The sequence below is a fragment of the Galleria mellonella genome, unplaced genomic scaffold (genome assembly GCF_026898425.1).
Source record: "Galleria mellonella isolate WM207_F2 unplaced genomic scaffold, CSIRO_AGI_GalMel_v1 utg3070, whole genome shotgun sequence".
In the NCBI taxonomy this organism is placed as follows: domain Eukaryota; kingdom Metazoa; phylum Arthropoda; class Insecta; order Lepidoptera; family Pyralidae; genus Galleria; species Galleria mellonella.
The window spans coordinates 821173-840936 of record NW_026442069.1 but is presented as its reverse complement, the minus strand read 5'-3'; the positions used below and the strand labels follow the sequence as shown (position 1 = coordinate 840936).

General features: G+C 37.4%; 1 protein-coding gene across 1 annotated transcript; it reads right to left on the bottom strand.

Annotated features, from left to right (window-relative positions):
• Nucleotides 1–3244: 3244 nt before the first annotated feature.
• LOC113516387 (apolipophorin-3-like) lies at nucleotides 3245–5591 on the bottom strand. The gene is made up of 4 exons (XM_052895734.1): nucleotides 5433–5591; nucleotides 4971–5177; nucleotides 3924–4082; nucleotides 3245–3454 (listed from the first exon to the last, which is right to left on the bottom strand). Exons 1-4 carry the CDS (start codon nucleotides 5475–5477, stop codon nucleotides 3305–3307), a joined length of 561 nt encoding a protein of 186 aa, XP_052751694.1. The 5' UTR covers nucleotides 5478–5591; the 3' UTR covers nucleotides 3245–3304.
• Nucleotides 5592–19764: the final 14173 nt, after the last annotated feature.

The following is a 19764-nucleotide window of genomic DNA, read 5'->3' as shown; positions in this document are numbered from 1 at the left end:
TTCTAACTTCCTATTTTCCTACAAAATTCTATAGAGGAATAACTAATTTTAAGTCCTTATTTTACAATAGCTTATAAAAGCAACAAAACATACTCTAAATTTATTAAATATTCTAATTTATAAATTTTGTAACACGTATGATTCCGATATGAAAATAGTAGTTTTATTTATTCAGATCGATTGGCGTACAGTCTGAGTATCGATACCATAATGCATCAATACAAAATATCATAAATTAAAACTAATGAACGTCACAATTTTTTAAATTGTTTTCTAGCTATAAAAAAAAAAAAATATCTTTGTAAAATTGTAATGTGTATGTAAATATATTAAAATATTATATTAATAATTCAATTAATTACGTAGTTCAACGCCTCGCCACGAGATGGCATTAAATCTGTTTTCCATATATGACGAACTATCGCAATAGGACCCACCACTAGATGGAGTGACGACGTCGTTATAGGGGCTCAGTTAAGGCAGGTGGCTCAAGACCGTTCCTTATGGCGGTCTATGTGGGAGGCCTATGTTACTGGCCCAGCAGTGGGCCAGTAATAGCTGATATGATGATGATGTTGATGATAATTTACTTTTGCGGAATGTATGGCAGTATCTGCTATTATGAGAACACTGGGCTTACACCATAATATCTGTGGGTATCTATCAGTGAGTAACATTAATATGTCATAACAATTATTGAATGCTCACTTTTCATATTGTAGTTATTGACTCACTAAACTAAAGATTACAGAAGAGAAAGAAAAAAAAAAAAAAAAAAAAAAAATCATATGATGGGCCTATGTGACTTTATATCGCAGTAATCAGTTATGCCAGGCTTCGGTAAGATTTTAATGACGGCTGATTTCCATATTATGGGGAAGTAACTTTACTGTAGGCATCTGTTCATTACATCTAACAGAAATCGAGGAAAGCACTCGGCGAATGCCAGGCTGTGTCTGCCGTGAGGTGGTCTTCGCCGGGCGCTTTCCTGGGGCTCATTTCTTTTATGGCAGCTATTAGTTCGGTTTCGTTAAACGGTGCTTCTGATTCCGTGTTTGGATGAGTATTAGCTATTGAACGGGTAATGGCATGATTGGGTTGAGTATCAACTGTATCATCTAGAAAGAATTGGGAAATTAATGTTTGGACGGTATCTTTAGTGTTCTGCGTATATGTGTTTTCCGATTTTTTAATCGTTATTGGTGTTGAATTGTGCGGTTTGGTTTTAATGATGCAGTTAATCACGGCCCACACGTCCTCTTTTCCTTGCCCCTGGCAAAATTACCGGAAGCTTTTGACCGATGCCTCTTTAATTTCCTGTGTGTACTCTTCTTTAAGTCTCTCTTTTTTTTTCCTCTAATGCTTTGACCAATGGTTTATTTTGTCTTTTCAATTTCCTTAATTCATGGTGATTTTTTTTATTACCTTTTTCTTCATCTCTTCTAGTTGTTCATTCCACCATGGAGCAGTCATTTTCCTCCTTTGAACTCTGGGTAGGATTTTATTACAAGTTTTCTGTATTGCATTGGTCATTGTGTCAACGAGTGATTCTACTCCATCTGTGTTTAATGAATTTATATCTATGTCTACATTTAAGTGCTTTTTATTTTCTCAATGAACTCTTCCTTATTTTTTTTAAAATCATATTTCTGTGTATTATATTTATAAATATCGTTTCAATTTTTTGTTTACAATTTTATTTTTTTTTTTAGAGGTTGATATTTTATATTCTACTGCGTTATGATCAGATGATGGGCAGATTCCTTCTTCAATCCTTTATACAATCTAAGTCTACAGTCGTGTTTAGGGTCAAGTCGATTATGGATTCAACTACTCTTCCGTGTGTAACTTGCGTGAATGTGGGAGTATTTCCAGAATTACAAATGTGAATATTATTCGCTGTGATTAAGTTAGATATTTGATTGCCTCGCTTATTGTTGGTCAGGGATCCCCAATCCCTGTGCCATGCATTGAAGTCTCCTGCAATAAAATGTACCGCTCTGTGATATTTTGTAATAAATAATTCTAATGCACTTAATGTATTATTTAATATATTATCATTGTTATCGTTGTTTTTATATCGTGGTTCTATATATTATATCGATGTAATACGATATATATATATATATATATATATATATATATATATATATATATATATATATATATATATATATATATATTGTTACATTTTAACTTAATAATTGTCATGTTATTATTGGAGTTTTCTGTAATTCCAAGGATTGCGAATCTTTTTTTTTTTTTTTTGTGCTACAATACAGTTCTTAACAGGGGTATTGCTCGTAGGGGATCGATAAATCTCATAGCTGAATATATTGCTAAGAATTGACTTATTGCCAGTGTAGGGTTCGCTAATTATTATACTCTTTTATGTCCATGGTACTGTTCTGGTTTATAGGCGATGGTTCCCACTTCCCATCAAGTGGGTTATTACTTTGTTTGCTATTATAGTGGGAGTCCCATTCGCTATTCACTGAAGTACGTGTTCATTGCAAATGGTTCATAAATATTTTTATATTCCTATTAATTAAGTATGCTGATACTAGCTGCACCTCGCGGTTTTGTCTGCGTGAACCCGAGCCTGTGCCTGTATTTTCTGTCCGAAAGAGTAGCAAACACCTATCTATCCATACATCAACAAATTATACATTTTCTCATGTATAATTTTAATCGGATTATTTTGTGAAGATGGTTTATATGTTTATAACACTATCACTAGGTGGTTTGGTAGGAACTGATTAATTTATGCATCGACAACTATATTAGATATTTATCTATTCTTTTTTGAAAAATTTGTCAACAGAGTAAAAGCTTTTGCTAAGTAACTATTTACGTAATACAGTTTTAAATGTTATTTAATGCAAGTTCCTTTATATCCATAGGTATATTATTAAACATTTTAAAACACATCATATAGGTATTCCTTAATAAACGGATTGCTTTACGAATCGTATTTGTCACTAGTTTTTGAGAGTATCTTGCGCTTCTTTGTATTTGCTCTTTTATGTATTTTCTTTTTCATATGTTATGCTCGCTTAATATGAATTACTCAAGCTGTACACATAATGTAATTAGGTTGCAACCTAACTGTATTACAAATATAACTAGTACTTAAGTTTTTTTTTATGGTTATGATTTGTTTTAGGTGTCTAATAAATAAATAAATATGCATGAAAGTAAGGGCTGGCCGTGTAGACGGAGCTATAAAATAAAACTACAAAAATATTTTATATCTATTGATATAGTTTATTATAATGTAAAGGGGCGGGGGCGGAGGGGCGTTTTACTGCTTGCTGGCGGCCTCGTGCAGCTTCTTCTGCACCTCCTGGGCCTGCTTCACGAAGTCGTCGTAGGCGGACTTGATCTGCGGCGCCAGCTTCTTGTTGGTCTCCTCCAGGTTGGCGCCCACGGTCTTAGCCAGCTTCTGGGTCTCCTGCAATGTAATGCGCATATTCAGCATATGGTCCGGACCAGGCTTCATTAGTGATTTCATAATCATGGGCATGTCATCTGACTCATTACAATCATTATAAATCCAACTAAATAAGAATAATATGTTCACGACTGTAATCCCAGGGCGACATTCAGAGACGATTGTTCACCGGTTGCGTGGAGGTGAATATGGTGGAGATTAAATTATTACAATACAAATAAGCTAGCAGGCGAGGCTACTGCCGTCACTCGGACTAATATCATTTGTTGCCGGTGTTTTACATCACCGGAGAGAGTTAGTTGACGTTTTAAAGTGACGTATAATTTTTTTAGGGTCTACCAGAGAAAGTTGACCTTACTGATTCAAAATGCATTTTTTTTTTGTTTTAGCTTAATAGCCAATGAAACATTATAAATTTTTCAAGCTGTAACTGAAAGTTGTCGCGTGCGCGCAGTACCGCAGTCAGTACCTGCACGGTGGTCTGCACGGCGGCCTGCAGGCGGTCGCGCAGCGCGCCGGCCTGCCGCTCGACGTCGGGGTGCGCGCGCCGCAGCTCCTCCGCCGTGCGCTCCAGGTTCGTGCGCGTCTGCTCCAGCGCCTCCTTCGCCTTGCCGTTCGCGTCGTTCAGCTGCACGCACACGTAATACATACTCGTATATAGCATCAGTAGAACAGCGTGTTCACACCGTGGCAGTGTTCATGTATTAAACAATTAAGTCGTAACAACTTTATACCTTATTATAAAGAATATTTGTTTGAAGATAATTTAAAACGCGGTATTCATTGTTAAGTGGCTTCTGTATCCTTCCACTTTGTCCACGTGAATTAGTATATCTTATATGTTAAGATACGACCTATTTGTGTACCGGAATGCATTAAAATCTGTTCAGCCATTAAAAGGTAATCGACTAATAAACATGTCAACATCCAACCATCTTTAAAACCTTTCACATTTGTAACTATTTAATTAGCAGGATATACATATGTTTAAATTTATTTAAGTCAACAATCTTTCCCCCTTCATAAAAGTGTTTTTTAAATATTAAATCACTGTATAATATAATATTAAAACATGTATAATTTTCATAGTTCCGAGAACAGAATGGTAATTGCCAAATATGTTCGAAATAGTACTTAGATAAATAAATGTCTCTATTATTCTTGTTCTGTTACGATTCAATTACTAAAATTAACAAAAAAAAAAACTTGTAAATGCTTTGCATTAGGCACTATATTGAATTATCGGTAATTAAAAAAAATATTTCCAATAAACTATTAGTAAATATTGGAATATTTCAGCAAGTAATTTCTTTTGGTTTTTCGTGGCAAATATTTGTATCAAATACGAGTATGTGTATACTTGAATGAATTGTCCGGCGCACAATTGAAACTAACAGCATTGACATGACATGCAGTATGTCATAAATATCACTATTAGTATGAGAAGTGTGTGTATTATCGTAATCTGCTAGAACGAAAACACCGACTCGGTGTATGTATGTAGGTAGGTACTGACCGCTTTCTGCAAACTGGAGGCCAGAGCGTTCAGTTGCTGCAGCACGGAGTCGGAGCCTTCCTTGAGGGCGGTGTTGAACTCCTTGGTGTCCTTCGAGTTGGTGAACGCGTTCAGCTGCTCACTGAACGTCTTCTGGAACTCGGCGGCGTGCTTCTCCAGGTCCTGCAGCGGCGTGGACGCGTCGCGGCGCACTATGCCCGCTTGCGCCTGCCACACAAACAGTTTCAGATTAAAGATCTGGTCATACGTTACATAACAGAGGCCCACCGGGATAACTAGAAATCCGTTGGCTTGACCATTGAAGAGGTTTCAGAGAGACAGACAATGTAGATAGATAGATGTTATAGTCACGAATAAGGGGCGATGATTTTTTTACATCACAGGGGGCAAACGAGCATGCGCCTCACCTAATGGTAAGTGACTACCGCCGCCCATAAACAGATTAAAAAAAAATGAACTTACCAAAGCGAAGCAAGCGGCGACAACGAAGACGTACTTGGCGGCCATACTGATAGAAGTGGAGATGAGGGAGCTACTTGCGAGACACAGGAGTGGATGCTACGCTTGCAACACGGAATGTATGCGTGTGGGAGAGGCGCGCGCGCGTTATATAGCGTGGGACGGCGGCGGGGCGCGGGCGGCGGCGGCCGCTTGCTGATAACACACCTCCGGGAGACTCGGCTCAAGGTGAAATTTTCCTCTGGCCCGATGCACCTTCCGCCCTGCACCCGGCTCCGTGCACCCTTCGCCCCGGGGCGCGGGCCACGGCCGCGATCCGTCCGCTGTACAAAGTTGCACCATCACGCGATGCGCGCGCGCAGCGACGGCGCGGGTGCGCCGCGTGTGGTGCGTTGGCGCGTCGCTGCATATTCCCGAGCCCAGCACCAGCACCGCCATGCATTCGGCGCAACAAAATTTCTTCACATAATCTTTTTACAATCTTCAAATTTGCATACCATACGAGCAGTTGGCATAAATTGTTATCACCGTTCTTGAACTTGTGACACGAAGTTTGAAGAGAATACATAAAGTTATTAGATAACGCGAGCTCTCTACGTTTTGCTTACGAAGTGATATTGTACGTGACGTTTAACGAACCAATGTCCGTATAATTGAATTATCTAGAATTACATTATCTTATGTAACACGAAAAAAATTGCAAAAAGCTATTATAGATGTGATGCCAAATAAACAAGTAGCTATATATATATAAATAAAGATAGATAAATAGACTAGTTATAGTACAAGTAGGTTTATAATTAACTCTATTATTTAGTTATAGGTTAAACTAACCTTACAGGGCGGGGCAGAAAATACTGAAAAATATATATATTTGTAATTGCATTAGACAGAATTCGTCATGATTTGTACATTTATTGAAATCCTGACTAATTAATAATTTTTTTTAGTACAGTTCATAACTTTTAATATTTTTACATGCCACTTGAATGATAATGTAAATGTGTATTGTACATAAACACGTGTGCTATTATTGACAATGTAAAATAACTAAACAGACACACTTCGGGAGCTGTTCACATAGTAATATCTATACTGATGGTATAAAGAGGGAACACTTGGTTATTTGTTTGTTTGAAATGGACAAATTCAATAACTACTCAATCGATTTTAAAAATTCTTTCACTTATAGAAAGCTACCAAAGGGAGACTTTGTACAAAAGTCGATTGCTTGGGTACCTCTGTCCCATTCGTGTTTTAACCGTGAAGCAGCTGTGTTTGCATGGCTGTGTTTCGGTTTGAAGGATGGGATATGGCGTGAATTTACTGGGTACGGAGGAATAACACCTGAGTCCTCAGGAATGGCAACGCATGGGGGTATCATGAGCGATTTAGTATACTCTGTTATGTCCATGCTACTGCTCAAGTCTATAGGCGACGGTTACCACTTTCCATCAGGTGGGCCGTCAGCTTGTTTGCACATTCTAAGTTGTATAAAAAAAAAAGCTACGTTATCAGCGAGTAGCACAGACTGTAATATTAATTAAAAAAAAATCCTACGAAAATTACGATAACATAACCCAAGGTATATAACATTTCCTTATTAAAGCTGATATAAAATACTTATTTATCTTGCTATCTATATACCTACCTGTGCGAAGCCGGGGCGGACCGCTAGTTTGAAATATTTTTACATGAGTAGCCTTGCATTTGGGAATCCTTAGAATTATATATATCTTAACCGATTCCAAAAAAAGGATTTTCTCTTTGTTTATATTTTTTTTTATATTTGTTAGTTCAGAACTCGTTAAAATAAACCGATTTTGAAAATCTTTTTGTATCTCAAAGGATATATTTTTAAATTTGATCCTCGCAAATTTCAATAAAATCGGTTTTTTAACCCAAATAACTGGTTTTGTCACAATTGAAGTCGGTTTCTTTTTTGTTGCACGAAATTTACTTGTTAAAAAAACTGTATCATTATAATATCTAACGCGGGGAGAAAGGGATTGTTAGTAATGGGGTCTAATTGCCCCATTTTTTTTTATAGGTGAAAATGGTATGGTAACCCCACCTGCGCTAACGGGATACGCTGGCAGAGCACCACTGAAGGGTGATCGATGAGAATGAAAACAGGCCAGTTAGCCCATCATGATGAATTCATCAGGAATTAACCATGATAGTTTCCAGGGGGAACCGCGAGGAGGTCGACCTGGTTGGGTATATTGCTAGCAATGGGATTCTCAGTCTCCTTTACTAACAATCCCATTCCCCCCTAATAACCCTCTTAGGTCGACCTCCACGCGGTTCCTCCTGGAAACCATTATGTTTAATTCTTGTCGAACTCGTCATGGTGGGTCAACTGACCTGCATTCATTCTCATGTATCATCTTCCACTGGTGCCTCGTCGGTGGATTACCGATAGCGCGGGCGGGGTAACCATTCCGTTTTCACTTAAAAAAACTTTCCATTAAAAAAATATATCTAACGCGACGTGGCACTAAGTTTCTATGCTTTATAAACCAATCCTAGTCGTGTAATGGAGCAAAACCAGAAAATAAACAGGAAGGTATCATGTTTGAAACAGTATACTCTGTTATGTCCATGGCACTGCTCATGTCTATAGGCGACGGTTACCACTTTCCATCAGGTGACCATCAGCTTGTTTGCCATTCTAAGTTGCTTAAAAAAAAAGCGTATTGGTAGTTTCCATGAATCTCATCATCCGACCTTGACTTTGGCCTCAACGAGACCAACCTACGAGTTATCAATTGCTCGAAAACAAAGCATTAATGGCCAGTAATAAGAATATTATTACTAATTAACATATCTACCACACATGCAGAAAGATATTACATACATTTTATAAAATTGGAGGCATGTCCAGATTCAAAAGTATTTAAATCACATATAGCTATATATGTACATTAGCACTGGGTGTTGCTGGAAGAGAACTCTATCAGAGTTAAGCTCGCCTTTGTACATTTGATTACCTCTGTCATATTCTTATAACTGGTGTGTACAATAAAGAATTTAATTTTTTGCAATGTTTATTATATTTTGTATTCATTCAAAAATTAAATACAGGACATAAAAACAATACAACAATAAATTAAAGTTAATATAAAATTCCTTAAATACTAATACTAATTAAAAGTAATCCCCCAACGCACCACACCGAGGCAGCGTACCCAAGATACTGGCAGCATCACCTCTTTGGATTGCCAAACTTATCTTTGGGCAAAGTAGCTACCAGCTCTTGGGTCACCAGTAACCTCTATGAGGCGCGCTGCGATCGTCCGATAAAAATTCTTTGCATCTGGGCCCCACGGGCCCATCGTCTCTACAGCAAATGGCAGAAAACAATAAGACCCCTCCAGATATGAGTATTTACGCCTCTTTATTGCTTCCGCTGTCACTACCGCAGCACCCGAACAAGAGGACGATTTAAAGAATTTAATAAATAGCTGTAATTTTTTAATATATATTTTTTCGTACATATATTATGCAAGATGTATGTTGACATTGTATCTATTATGAACACTGTACGACTTTATAAGCGTATGAATTTATATTACTGTAAGAACCATTGTGAACTGGCCTTGGGACAGGTGACACATGTACGTACCTATTTGTTTGTCAATTAATATTTCAGAATTACTCTTATTATTTCTTTCTTTCTTCTATCTCAATATAAGGTTTGTCATAAAACTATCATTTTGAAATATATTTATGTGTAGTTATAATTGTCGTTACAAAGTAAATTGATGTAGGTATGTACAACTATGCCGTGTGCTCTCGGCATAGATTGGGCCACCACGTCCTTCTCCGTGGGTGTCATAAGAGGCGACTAAGGGAACAGAATGGTTGAGGGATGGGCAGCATACCCCTTTATGGGGAGGTGTACGAGTATGTACAGCGCCGGGCAGTTAACGGCTGATATGATTTGGATGATGATTGACTTGTTACCAATTGTACATGTTCATTAGTATAAGGTAAGTAACTATAAAAAGTAGATAAATGTAAAGCCAAAGCCAGATAACCATAATAGATACTCAAGTCACGCAAAAAATAAAGGACTACAGGGTTAGTAGATAAGATTGCAAGATGACTAGCGACGTGTAATGAAAGGGGAATCATAAAATATCCTGACGTGTCGAGTGACTCAGAAAACAAGTTTCGATTGCGGCCTCAGTTTTGGTAAAGTTTGGTAAGTTTCTATCGAAATCGAAACTGAATAAGAAATGTAAAGTTTCGTCGGACTACAGTCATTTCGATGAATATAGTTGATTTTTTTTTTATATATTCCTATAATTTATTTCATGATTCAAGAAAGATTTTCGATGAAGACGACAGTTTGAATGTGTACATGTACATGTACTAATCATGATCAATAATCAATATTTAGGTGTTTCAGCAAACATACGGAATCAAGGACACGTACACGGACGTAGCTATCGATATAGGTGCCTAACAGGAACTAGTTAATATTGACAATGTGTAGTCATTATAAACATAACAGTGTTGTTATTGTTTGTTACAACATGTTTACTGAGTCATGTCGCTGCGAACATTCTCCGATGCATGTCACGCTGCTGGGTAGCCGGGTGTAGGGCCCGGCTGACGGGCCACTCGCGGCACCCGATCTCCCGAGCCCGGCCAGTGGAAACTTGTCGTGTATTGTGAAGCAGCCCAGATAAGCGGAGTGTCGCGGCCCCGCGACCTCGTAATCTTTACATTAGGTATACACACATTCCGCGAATTTGCGAATTGATATACGCTCCACACCTACAGCTTTTTATGATACTTATTGCGACCCGTACCCGATGGTCGGCCAAATTATGTCACAGGCCCAACATCAACAGACAGTTCCTGTCAAGTATTTGTACAAACGATAAATTGAATAAATTTATGTAGATTTAAAAGCATTGGTTAATTTTTTGGTATGAATACAGGTCGTGTTCCAATGTGCCCCATACTCTGTTTCATTGTACCCCAGATCTGGGGCACAGTGGAACACAGGAAGGGGTTCACAAAATGAAAGATAAATAGGTTTAAGTTTGATTATTGATCTCTGTTTTGCTGTGCAATTATTAAGTTAAGGTATATTGTTGATGCTTGTCAGCAAAAATTATATAAAGAATAAATACAGATTTTTCTAAAAATAAAAAAAAAAATTTCGTACCATTGTGCCCCAACTGTCCCTACTTGTAAACGTGCAAAGTACATTAATTAAGTACGATTAGGGACTCCTCCGTAAACTAATATTCTACAAAGATAAATCGCGCAACAAACTGGTTTAATTTTGTTTAGTATTCGCTGTAGCAGTGTTATTTATTATATAAATTAAGATAAAATGAATTACTTCTAAACTACTTTGTACCATATCTACAACCAGGGGGGGTATTATATGTTTTTTTTTAAATCCCTTCCTATAGTCTCCAGGGTTCTCCCTACAAATCTCGAACAATCAAACTGTAAATGACAATAGACTAAACTATGTAAATTTGAAATTGTAAAAAGAGGATGGTTACTGGTGTTTCAGTGCTTTGATAATTAATTGGGCGCGCAGCAGTTGAATTGGTCGCGCGCCGGGTCTTAGGCCGCCGCCACCGCCGTCGCCGCCGTTGATCGGCAGTTATTAGGAAGCGGTTGATTATGTAAATTGATCGAGTGCGCGGTGGTTCACCTGTAATTTTCTTGTCCACCCGTGTTACTAAGCCCTTTTTTAAGTCATATGTATAAAACATAGCGTGGTGTTTTGTTCAGTGACATAATAATAATGGACGAGGTTACGATACAGTTTGTTATGATGTATCGTGATATCAGCCGTTGATTATTCGACGCTGGCCCTCGACCCCTCCGCTCCCTCCATACGATGCAATTATTATCATTACTAATATTATATAGAATATTTGCTACATTGATAGCCCGTGTTTTAGAGCCCACATAAAGCTAGTAATTGTGTAATTTAGAGACTGTATATAAATATATGTATACTGGCGGACGTCCTTGCTTCGCCCGGGTGGATATTTTTACCACATTTAACATTCTTATTTGATCCCGTCTAAATCTACATAAATTGAAACAGTTTTGAAAACAATATGATTTATTTGGATAAGCATTTAAACAGAAGTATGAATAACATGCTGTAATTTTGGTCGGTATTACTATCAACTTTTAAAATGTAAAAAGTGTTTATTGTGACATAACGATAATAGTTGGACATATAGTGTCGCACAGATTTTTGTAATTCAACTTGGTATTTGACATAACGATAATATATTAGTGTGATAGAATATTTTCTTCAATATTGTACTTTTGTTCTATCACCAATAGTTTCCGCAGCGCACGGGACGAAACATATTTTATTGCATTTTTTTTACACCTTGAGTTACGTTACTAAAGTTTTAGTAAGGATCCCTGATCTTTTCTAGCAATAAATATAGACTATGTTACTCAGGGTGAATGTAGCTTTCTAATGGTGAAAGAATTTTTGAAATCAGCAAAGTAGTTTTGATACAAGCTGACCTTTAATAATGAAACTATTATGTGTTATGTCGAGTGCTCTCTATTATCATATATTCCTTTATTATTCTATCGTCCAGAGTCGAGAAACATTAGATACAATAGGTGTTTGTTTGTTTATAGGTAAAGGCAGTAAATTTGTTATTGACAAAGATTCGCTGGCAGGCCGTTATCGGCCGCCAAGTTGTTTATTCGTACAACTAATGTAGCGAGATTGTCAACAATCAACAGTTGGTGACGCGATGTGGCCTAATTAACAGTGCGCGATAGTGACCGCCACCGACAACGAGGGACACGACCACAGCCACAGTGTACAGCCATTGTTGAGGGAAGGGATTGTTACAAACGGGGATTAGCAATCCTTTCCACTCAGTACATCTACTCTCTGGAAACTGTCCTGGTTTAATCTTGATGAATTCGCAGTGATAGGCCAACTGACTTGACCTTATCCTCGCCCATTATTCTTTGTTACTACCTCACGGTCGTAAAACGATAGCGCGCGCTGGGTTATCGTTCCATTTTTATGAAAAACAAAATTCGTTGTTAGGTAAACACAGAGCAGGACAAATGAGTTCCACGTACATTATATTTCAAATACATTTTTATAAGAAAGAATTGATTCATAGAACTATTTATATCATAAAGTAATATTAATAAAGTAATAACAATAACAAATAAATTTATTATTATTATTATTAAAAAAATTAATGACAAAAAAAGGGAAGAAAACATATTAATAGAATATTAGTAGGAAAAAGAATAAAATATAAAAAAAACATGCACTTGTTTGTGCTGCATTTACTACTAGGTATGTATTTGTCTGTTGTCCAGCGCAGTGTAGGGCGACCCCCCCCCCCGCGCTATTGAGTGATGACATACATTATACTATGTTGCAAGAATTCTCTATCGGTTATAACTGTTGTGGGTTTTTTTTTTAATGGAATGGTTACCCCGCCTACACTAAAGATATACACTGGCGGGGTACCAGTGAAGGATGATAGATGACAATGAAGTAGATCAGTTGGCTCGACGTGACGAACTGAAGAATAAATCAATCACGATGGTTTGTCATGGGGAACTGCGTGGAGGTCGACGTGATAGGGTATATTGTGAGCAATGGGGTTGTAAAGTGTTTGTTTGTCATTCTGAGTTGTATAAAAAAAAGAGTGTCTGAAACGATGATGATATTTCTTGGGATAACACTATGAGTCACTTCAGTGTTTTATTTTATATTCGAGTATGTACATATTATGTAGGTGTACGGCAGCTCCCCTAGGGTGGGCCAGTGGGAATTGTTTCCGAGATATTGTTTTATTATAAGCGACTCGATCTATCTTTGCAAAATAATATCAGATGTGAATAATGTAATGGTGTTTATGTTCTAAAACGATGAGTTGTCAGAACAAATATACAACAAGAATGCAGACGCCTCTAAATATTTTGAACGCGCCTGAGTCAAGACTAATGTGTAATAAAAATGTAAAAGGATGTGCCCACTTTGAATCCTTTTTAAAATAATGTTATCTTAATTGTTGAACGACGGCGCCGCTTAACATTCGGCGCACGCCGCCCGCTCTATTGTAATGTTCTGTTTCCGCATGCCTTCCTTTGTGCAGATTTCGAGCATACCACCGGCGTCACCGGCCACGGTGTGTACAGTATCGGCCGGCCCGAGGCAGGCGTCCCGTCCGTCGTCAGTGAGTCACATGTTATCGGCGGTTCCCTGCTCTACGCTTTCCAGAACTGTCTTCTTATCAAATACATGCACTCATCTTGGATGCGTAATGCGCGCTTGTTTAGCATAAAGTACATTGTCTATTTTATATTTGAAACACTGTATTAAAATTGAGTAGGTATGTGTTTTTAAGAAACTTCCAAAAATTGGAGGTCAATTGATCTTGCTCGTCGTATTACTAAGTCGTGTTTTTGTTGCTAGTTATGCGGCCACGTCGCCCATTCTAAACGTATCGAGAATCCTTGTTGTAACCGTTTGGGTTTAAATATCCTTGTATATACTGTATTACACGTTCCATATTTAAATATTTTTCACGAAAATGTATGGAATCACGTATATTATATGTATGTTACAGTTGTATATTTTTATAAACGAGATATTTTCAGTTATTATATTTAATATCTGTATGAGCTCCCGATACGTGCACGCTTTTGTTTACATCCACCGTCGTCACCAGTGGTGACGGAGCCGTGACCGACATCAGGAGATCACAAATAACGGTCAATATATACATATGTTGATCATCAAATGGATTAAATTGAAAACCATGGTGCCCGTGGTGTATGCGGAGCGCACAAGTTTAGAGTAAGGAGGTGGCTGGCAGCAGCGGAAACCGATGCAGTACCACTACCACCTGCTCCTGCTGTGCTGTTGCGCCCAATATGCTTCATGTAACGTCACATGCTACACACAGCGCTGGTTACACTATATAGGAAACTGAATAACAAGGACCTCAATATTTTGCATAATATACTCGTACGCCGTTTCTTTAAATATAAAATATTAAATCACTTTAAAAGCCATCACACAATCTAAATATCTTTGGTTACGCCGCTTCGATTGTACCTGGGTTCATCTATTTTATTATGCTCTGTGGGCAAGTGACGCATTTTAATTATTCTATGGCCAATGCAGTTTGCATTTTTAACTAGTGTGCCTGTACTATTTACTAGTTGTATGTTTGTATTAAGTGCTGTATTCTAACGAATGATCTATAACACTGAGTGCACCAATAAATAAATAAATGATTAATATAGATATTTATTTATTCTTTATTGAACACATAATAAAAAAATAAAATAAAAAATATCCGGTACAAAAGGCGGACTTAATACTTTATAGTATTCTCTCACAGTCAACCTTTGGCGAAACAGAAATGTAATCATGCAGTGAAAAATTTAAATATTGTCTACTCTGTATCTACAGATAAACAAACAATTTTTAAAGTCGGTTTTAATAAAACCGACTTTAATTGTAGCGATACCTATACTAACAAACCAATTTTAATAATATTTCTATGGGACTAATCTATAAGTATAGCCTTTCAAATAAAACAAAAAAAATATTCGAAATCAGAACTGACGGAATAATGAGGTAACAGACACAAAAATAAAATACTACGAAATTGAGAACTTCCTTCTTTTTGAAGTTGGTTGATTATATTTTTTTATGCAGCTTCGAATGGCAATCAAACTGACGGCCCACCTGATGGAAAGTGGTAACCGTTGCCTATAAACATGAACAGTATCATGGACATAACAGAGTATACTGTTTCGCCCATGATACCCCCCGTGCGATGCCATTCCTAAGGATTGGACTCAGGTATTATTCCTCTGTACCCTGGAAATTCACGCCATATCCCACTCTTCAAACCGAAATATAGCCATGCAAACACAACTGATTCACGGTAGAAACATGAATGGTACAGAGATACCCAAGCAAACACCTTTTGTAGTCTCTCTCTGGTAAAATGTGGCTACGTAGCTGCTGGCTAGGCCCCCATATCGATAACAGCACATCACAGCGCGATACAAGTACCTGCACAATGTATGTACGGAGAGCGGAGCACACAGTACAAATACAGTGTAAATATATGTCTATCACTTCCTAGTTCACCAGGGTGGCAGCCTTTGGACTTCACACATTGTAGCGTGCGGCCACATACTACATCCCTCAAGAGTATTTGAATAGTTTGCAACTGAAACTAGCCGGCGCCAAATTATAAAAATCCTCCTAAAATCTTAGAAATAAAAAAAAAAAACCAAAGAAAAATAAAAACATTAATGATATGGTACGTCTTCGTCGCAACCGGCGCATCCTTTCCCTTCTTTGTTCAATTCTTTTTAGTTCAGCTACACCCCATTATTTATAAGAATGTTTCTTATTGCGTGGCGAGAACAATGCTCATTCTTTACATAGTACAGACAGCATCCCACCCTACTAATTTCCTACTCATTTTTCCAAGCAATTTATTTTTGGAACTTTCTACACATTTACTCTCTATCTTATATATATATATATATATATATATATATATATATATATATATATATATATATATATATACCTTTACTATTCTATTTTCATGTTATTTAGAAACCCTGTAGGGCCTGACGTAAATATTGATGCCAACATACATAGACAAAATTTAGGGTAAATGTGTATGTGTATGTGTATATATATAAGCCTTATAAGATTATAAATGTAGAAGTTTTGAATTAAATGGAATTTTGTATGTTTGTCTTGATATTGTTCGAAGTTTAGATCACATCCTAAATTAGCGTATATTCTATGACGTGCATAAAATAGGAATAGTATAATAGTAAACACAATTCGGGAGCAGCTGACGTGGTCATAGATGATTCCAGCTGTAATGTGTAACAGTTTTGCATGGAAGCGAGTGCGCAGTGTGCAGGGGGCAGGGGGCTGGGGTCAGGGGTCAGGGGGCGGGGGAGGGGTGGGCGGCCCACGGCGTGTTGATATCGCTGATAATAGACACGGTATTGACCTCGGAACGACGATCGGTAACAAAGTAATTAATTATTGGTATAATGTAGTTATCAGTGGGCAGGGAGGCTGCCAGTACTTACCTACGCGAAGGAGTACGAGCGGACAGTGTAGGTCGCGGCAGGGAGTCACGTTAGTATGAATACTTAGCGATATCTTAACAGGAGCTGGTTCACGAACAGAATTATTTTTAAACTCATTAAGGTTTTTGTTGCTATTTACATGGACAGTTTGATAGGGAATTAAAACGTTTGCCGTTCCGCAATATATGTACGAGTATGTTGTTGACTCATTGTGAGGGATAAAATAATTATTTTAAAGCAATGATTATAATCATTACGCAATGTATATTAATAAAAATTAAGAAATAACTATCTTGCTACAAGAAAGTTAAACTTGCAATACATACATAATAACATTTAAAAAGTGTTTAGACATTTCACTACAAAGGCGTTACTATTGTGCATGTGTTTGTTCCGGCATTACACATAAACTACTACACACAATTGAATGCGGTTTTCATCTTCGTTAGAAGTTCACACGTACGACCGAAGTAGCCGCTACAAAGCTAATAATAAATCAATATTTTCTTGTAGTTAATCCTTGCCATAGTTGACCTAATATTTATTATTTAAGAATTAAACGTCATTATTAAAATCGGTTTCGAATCCGTGCACTCACACTGGACGCTTTTATTCTTTCCATACACGATTTATCGTGAACTTCCACGTTAATATCGTGCAGTTCCACGATATATCGTGCAATTGAACGCTTTTCACATCATTTATATATTCGTTTCGTGTTTAACATTATTTATCAATAAATTACGTTGTTTAATATTTTTTATGCAACTTATGTCTATAGGCGACGGTTACCACTTTCAGGTGGGCCGTCAGCTTATTTACCATTCTAAGTTTTTTTTATGCAACTTATAATGACAAACAAGCTGACGGACGGTCCACCTGATGGAAAATAATTATCGTCGCCTACAGACATGAACCCATGTACATAATAGAGTATACTGTGACGCCCACGATACCACTACTGCGTTGCCAATCCAGTTTAAAATGTTATTTAAAAAATAGAGGTATTACATTGGTACATTTAATACATTGAGTTTTTTTGTATAACTTTTCGTAAATTTTTTAATTGTATATTTTGATACAAAGAATGCTATTTATTGTTAGGTGACACTTTGACAGTAGATCAGTCTATTTAGTAAGCGCCGATGCAGCTAAATAATATAATGATAAAGGCGCCCGTACACATCAGGCGGTTTGGAAAAAATAACAATTTATCCGCTATGACGATAAAATTTTAAAATTTCTATAGCCTATTCTTGGTCACTATATTGAAAAAAAAGTGGGATAACGAGTTAAATGTTTTAACGTAAAATACTAGTATAAGAATTCACTAAAATAAATTCAGGAATATAAAAAAAATATATCATTTCTGTACTGCATGTTGTACAAATGTAGTCGTATGGTAAATGGTTAAAAATATTTCATGCATAAATACAGATAATACAGATTAGAATCATGTTGAAATGTTGGCGAGCTGGGCGTGGAAAAGTGTATCGAACATTCAAGAGAAACCTCGGCAGCGTACACGTGGAAGGTTGGACAAACAGTTGGACTGTTGGACGGTCGTGTAGCGTCGGCTGAACAGGGTCACTGTGACGTGTCTCCAAACAACTACGTAACTTATCTACTCGTTCACTGTTTATATTTGTAATTTAAATTATATAACAATATTTTCTTGGGTTTTACCCAATTCAAGTGAAGTAAGATTACGGAAAGAAACAGCCAATCAATTAAACCCTCTTCTTATCATGTGTATAGAGGCAAACAAGAAATGAGGTGGAAAAGAGTTACCCAAAATGTTATACAAGTCTCAGTTATTTCTATGTACAGAATCTGGCTTGATGGAGCATCGCTGTAAATAACTATTTTGCTTCTAAGATCATTATGGAAGTGGACATTCCGTCAATGACGAGCAGAGTGATGATTGAAAGGGGCGTGTTTAAGCCCATGTGCCTGTTACTATTATTGTTGCATTATTGCACAATGAACATCTGTGATATATCATTTTAGGCAGGCGCTATTATAAATATGTCTTTACTACGTACAATATAGTTTTGTTCCTCTTCTAAAGTATTCGTCATTACGTTACCGTCATTGTTCGTATAACGAAAATTGTAATAAAGAAACGTGATTAAATCATCTTAATTATCTTAAAACTTGGTTTCAATCGAAGCTTCACTGTCATATACTAAACAGGGAAGTAGGCTCCAAGTCAAACAGTTGCTCTGCACTTACTGCTATCTTATAACGTAACGTAAATTTGGCTCACATTTCAGCGCTTAGCCTCTCATCTGGGCCGTTGTGCGTTACTCCTATCTTATTACCTACCATTTTTTTCTTTCTGTCTTATGTACAGCACTGTCCACGGACCACCGGCGTCTTGTACGAGAAAGGGAAGTTTACTCTAACCTCACACAGCGACACATTGACAGGAATCGGGGGTTCTTGGTAATGGGGATCTAACAGTGGCCAGTGACAGTGATCTAACCTCCATGTGGTTCACATTGGAGAATACTTGTTTAACTCTTTATGAATTTTACTATGAGCCAAGTAACCTATCCTTTTCACCTATCACCTCTCACTGGTGCCCCGCCAGCGTATACCGATAGTGCAGGCGGAGTTAATCTATTATTAAAGAAAGGGGGGAAAAGGGATTGAGGTAATGTGAATTAAACACCCTGTTACTAGCAACATACCCTATCAGGTCGATCTTCACGCGGTTCCCCCTGGAAACCATCCTGATTTATTCATTGCTAAATTTGTCATGATGGGCTAACTGACCTGCTTCACCTTCACTTATCACTCCTCACTGGTGCCCCGCCAGTGTATACCGGTAGTGCAGGTGGGGTTGCCATTTCACTATCATTCATTAAAAAAAGACCCATTAAAGAAGTTCCCGGCTGTGACTGACAACGCCTGCTGGAGTGAATATAGCAGCAATCCGTAGAATAACAAAATTAATGACAAATAATTCGACCATCGCCGTGTCGTCACTGCACTGCAGCACACGGGCTGCTCTCTTTTTCAACCGACTTCAAAAAGAAGTAGATTTTCAATTCGATTGTATTTTTTATGTTTCTTACCTCATAGCTCCATTAGTTTGTAACCATTTTTTTATGAAACTTAGAATGGCAAACAAGCTGACGGCCCACCTGATGGAAAGTGGTAACCGTCGCCTATAGACATGAGCAGTACCATGGAC

Coding starts and splice junctions, on each gene's coding strand:
- LOC113516387 (XM_052895734.1), bottom strand. CDS start 5,477: ATGGCCGCCAAGTACGTCTTCGTTGTCGCCGCTTGCTTCGCTTTG. Junction 5,178..5,432: donor TCGCCGCTTGCTTCGCTTTG/GTAAGTTCATTT, acceptor TTTGTGTGGCAG/GCGCAAGCGGGCATAGTGCG. Junction 3,455..3,923: donor CCGTGCAGACCACCGTGCAG/GTACTGACTGCG, acceptor ATTACATTGCAG/GAGACCCAGAAGCTGGCTAA.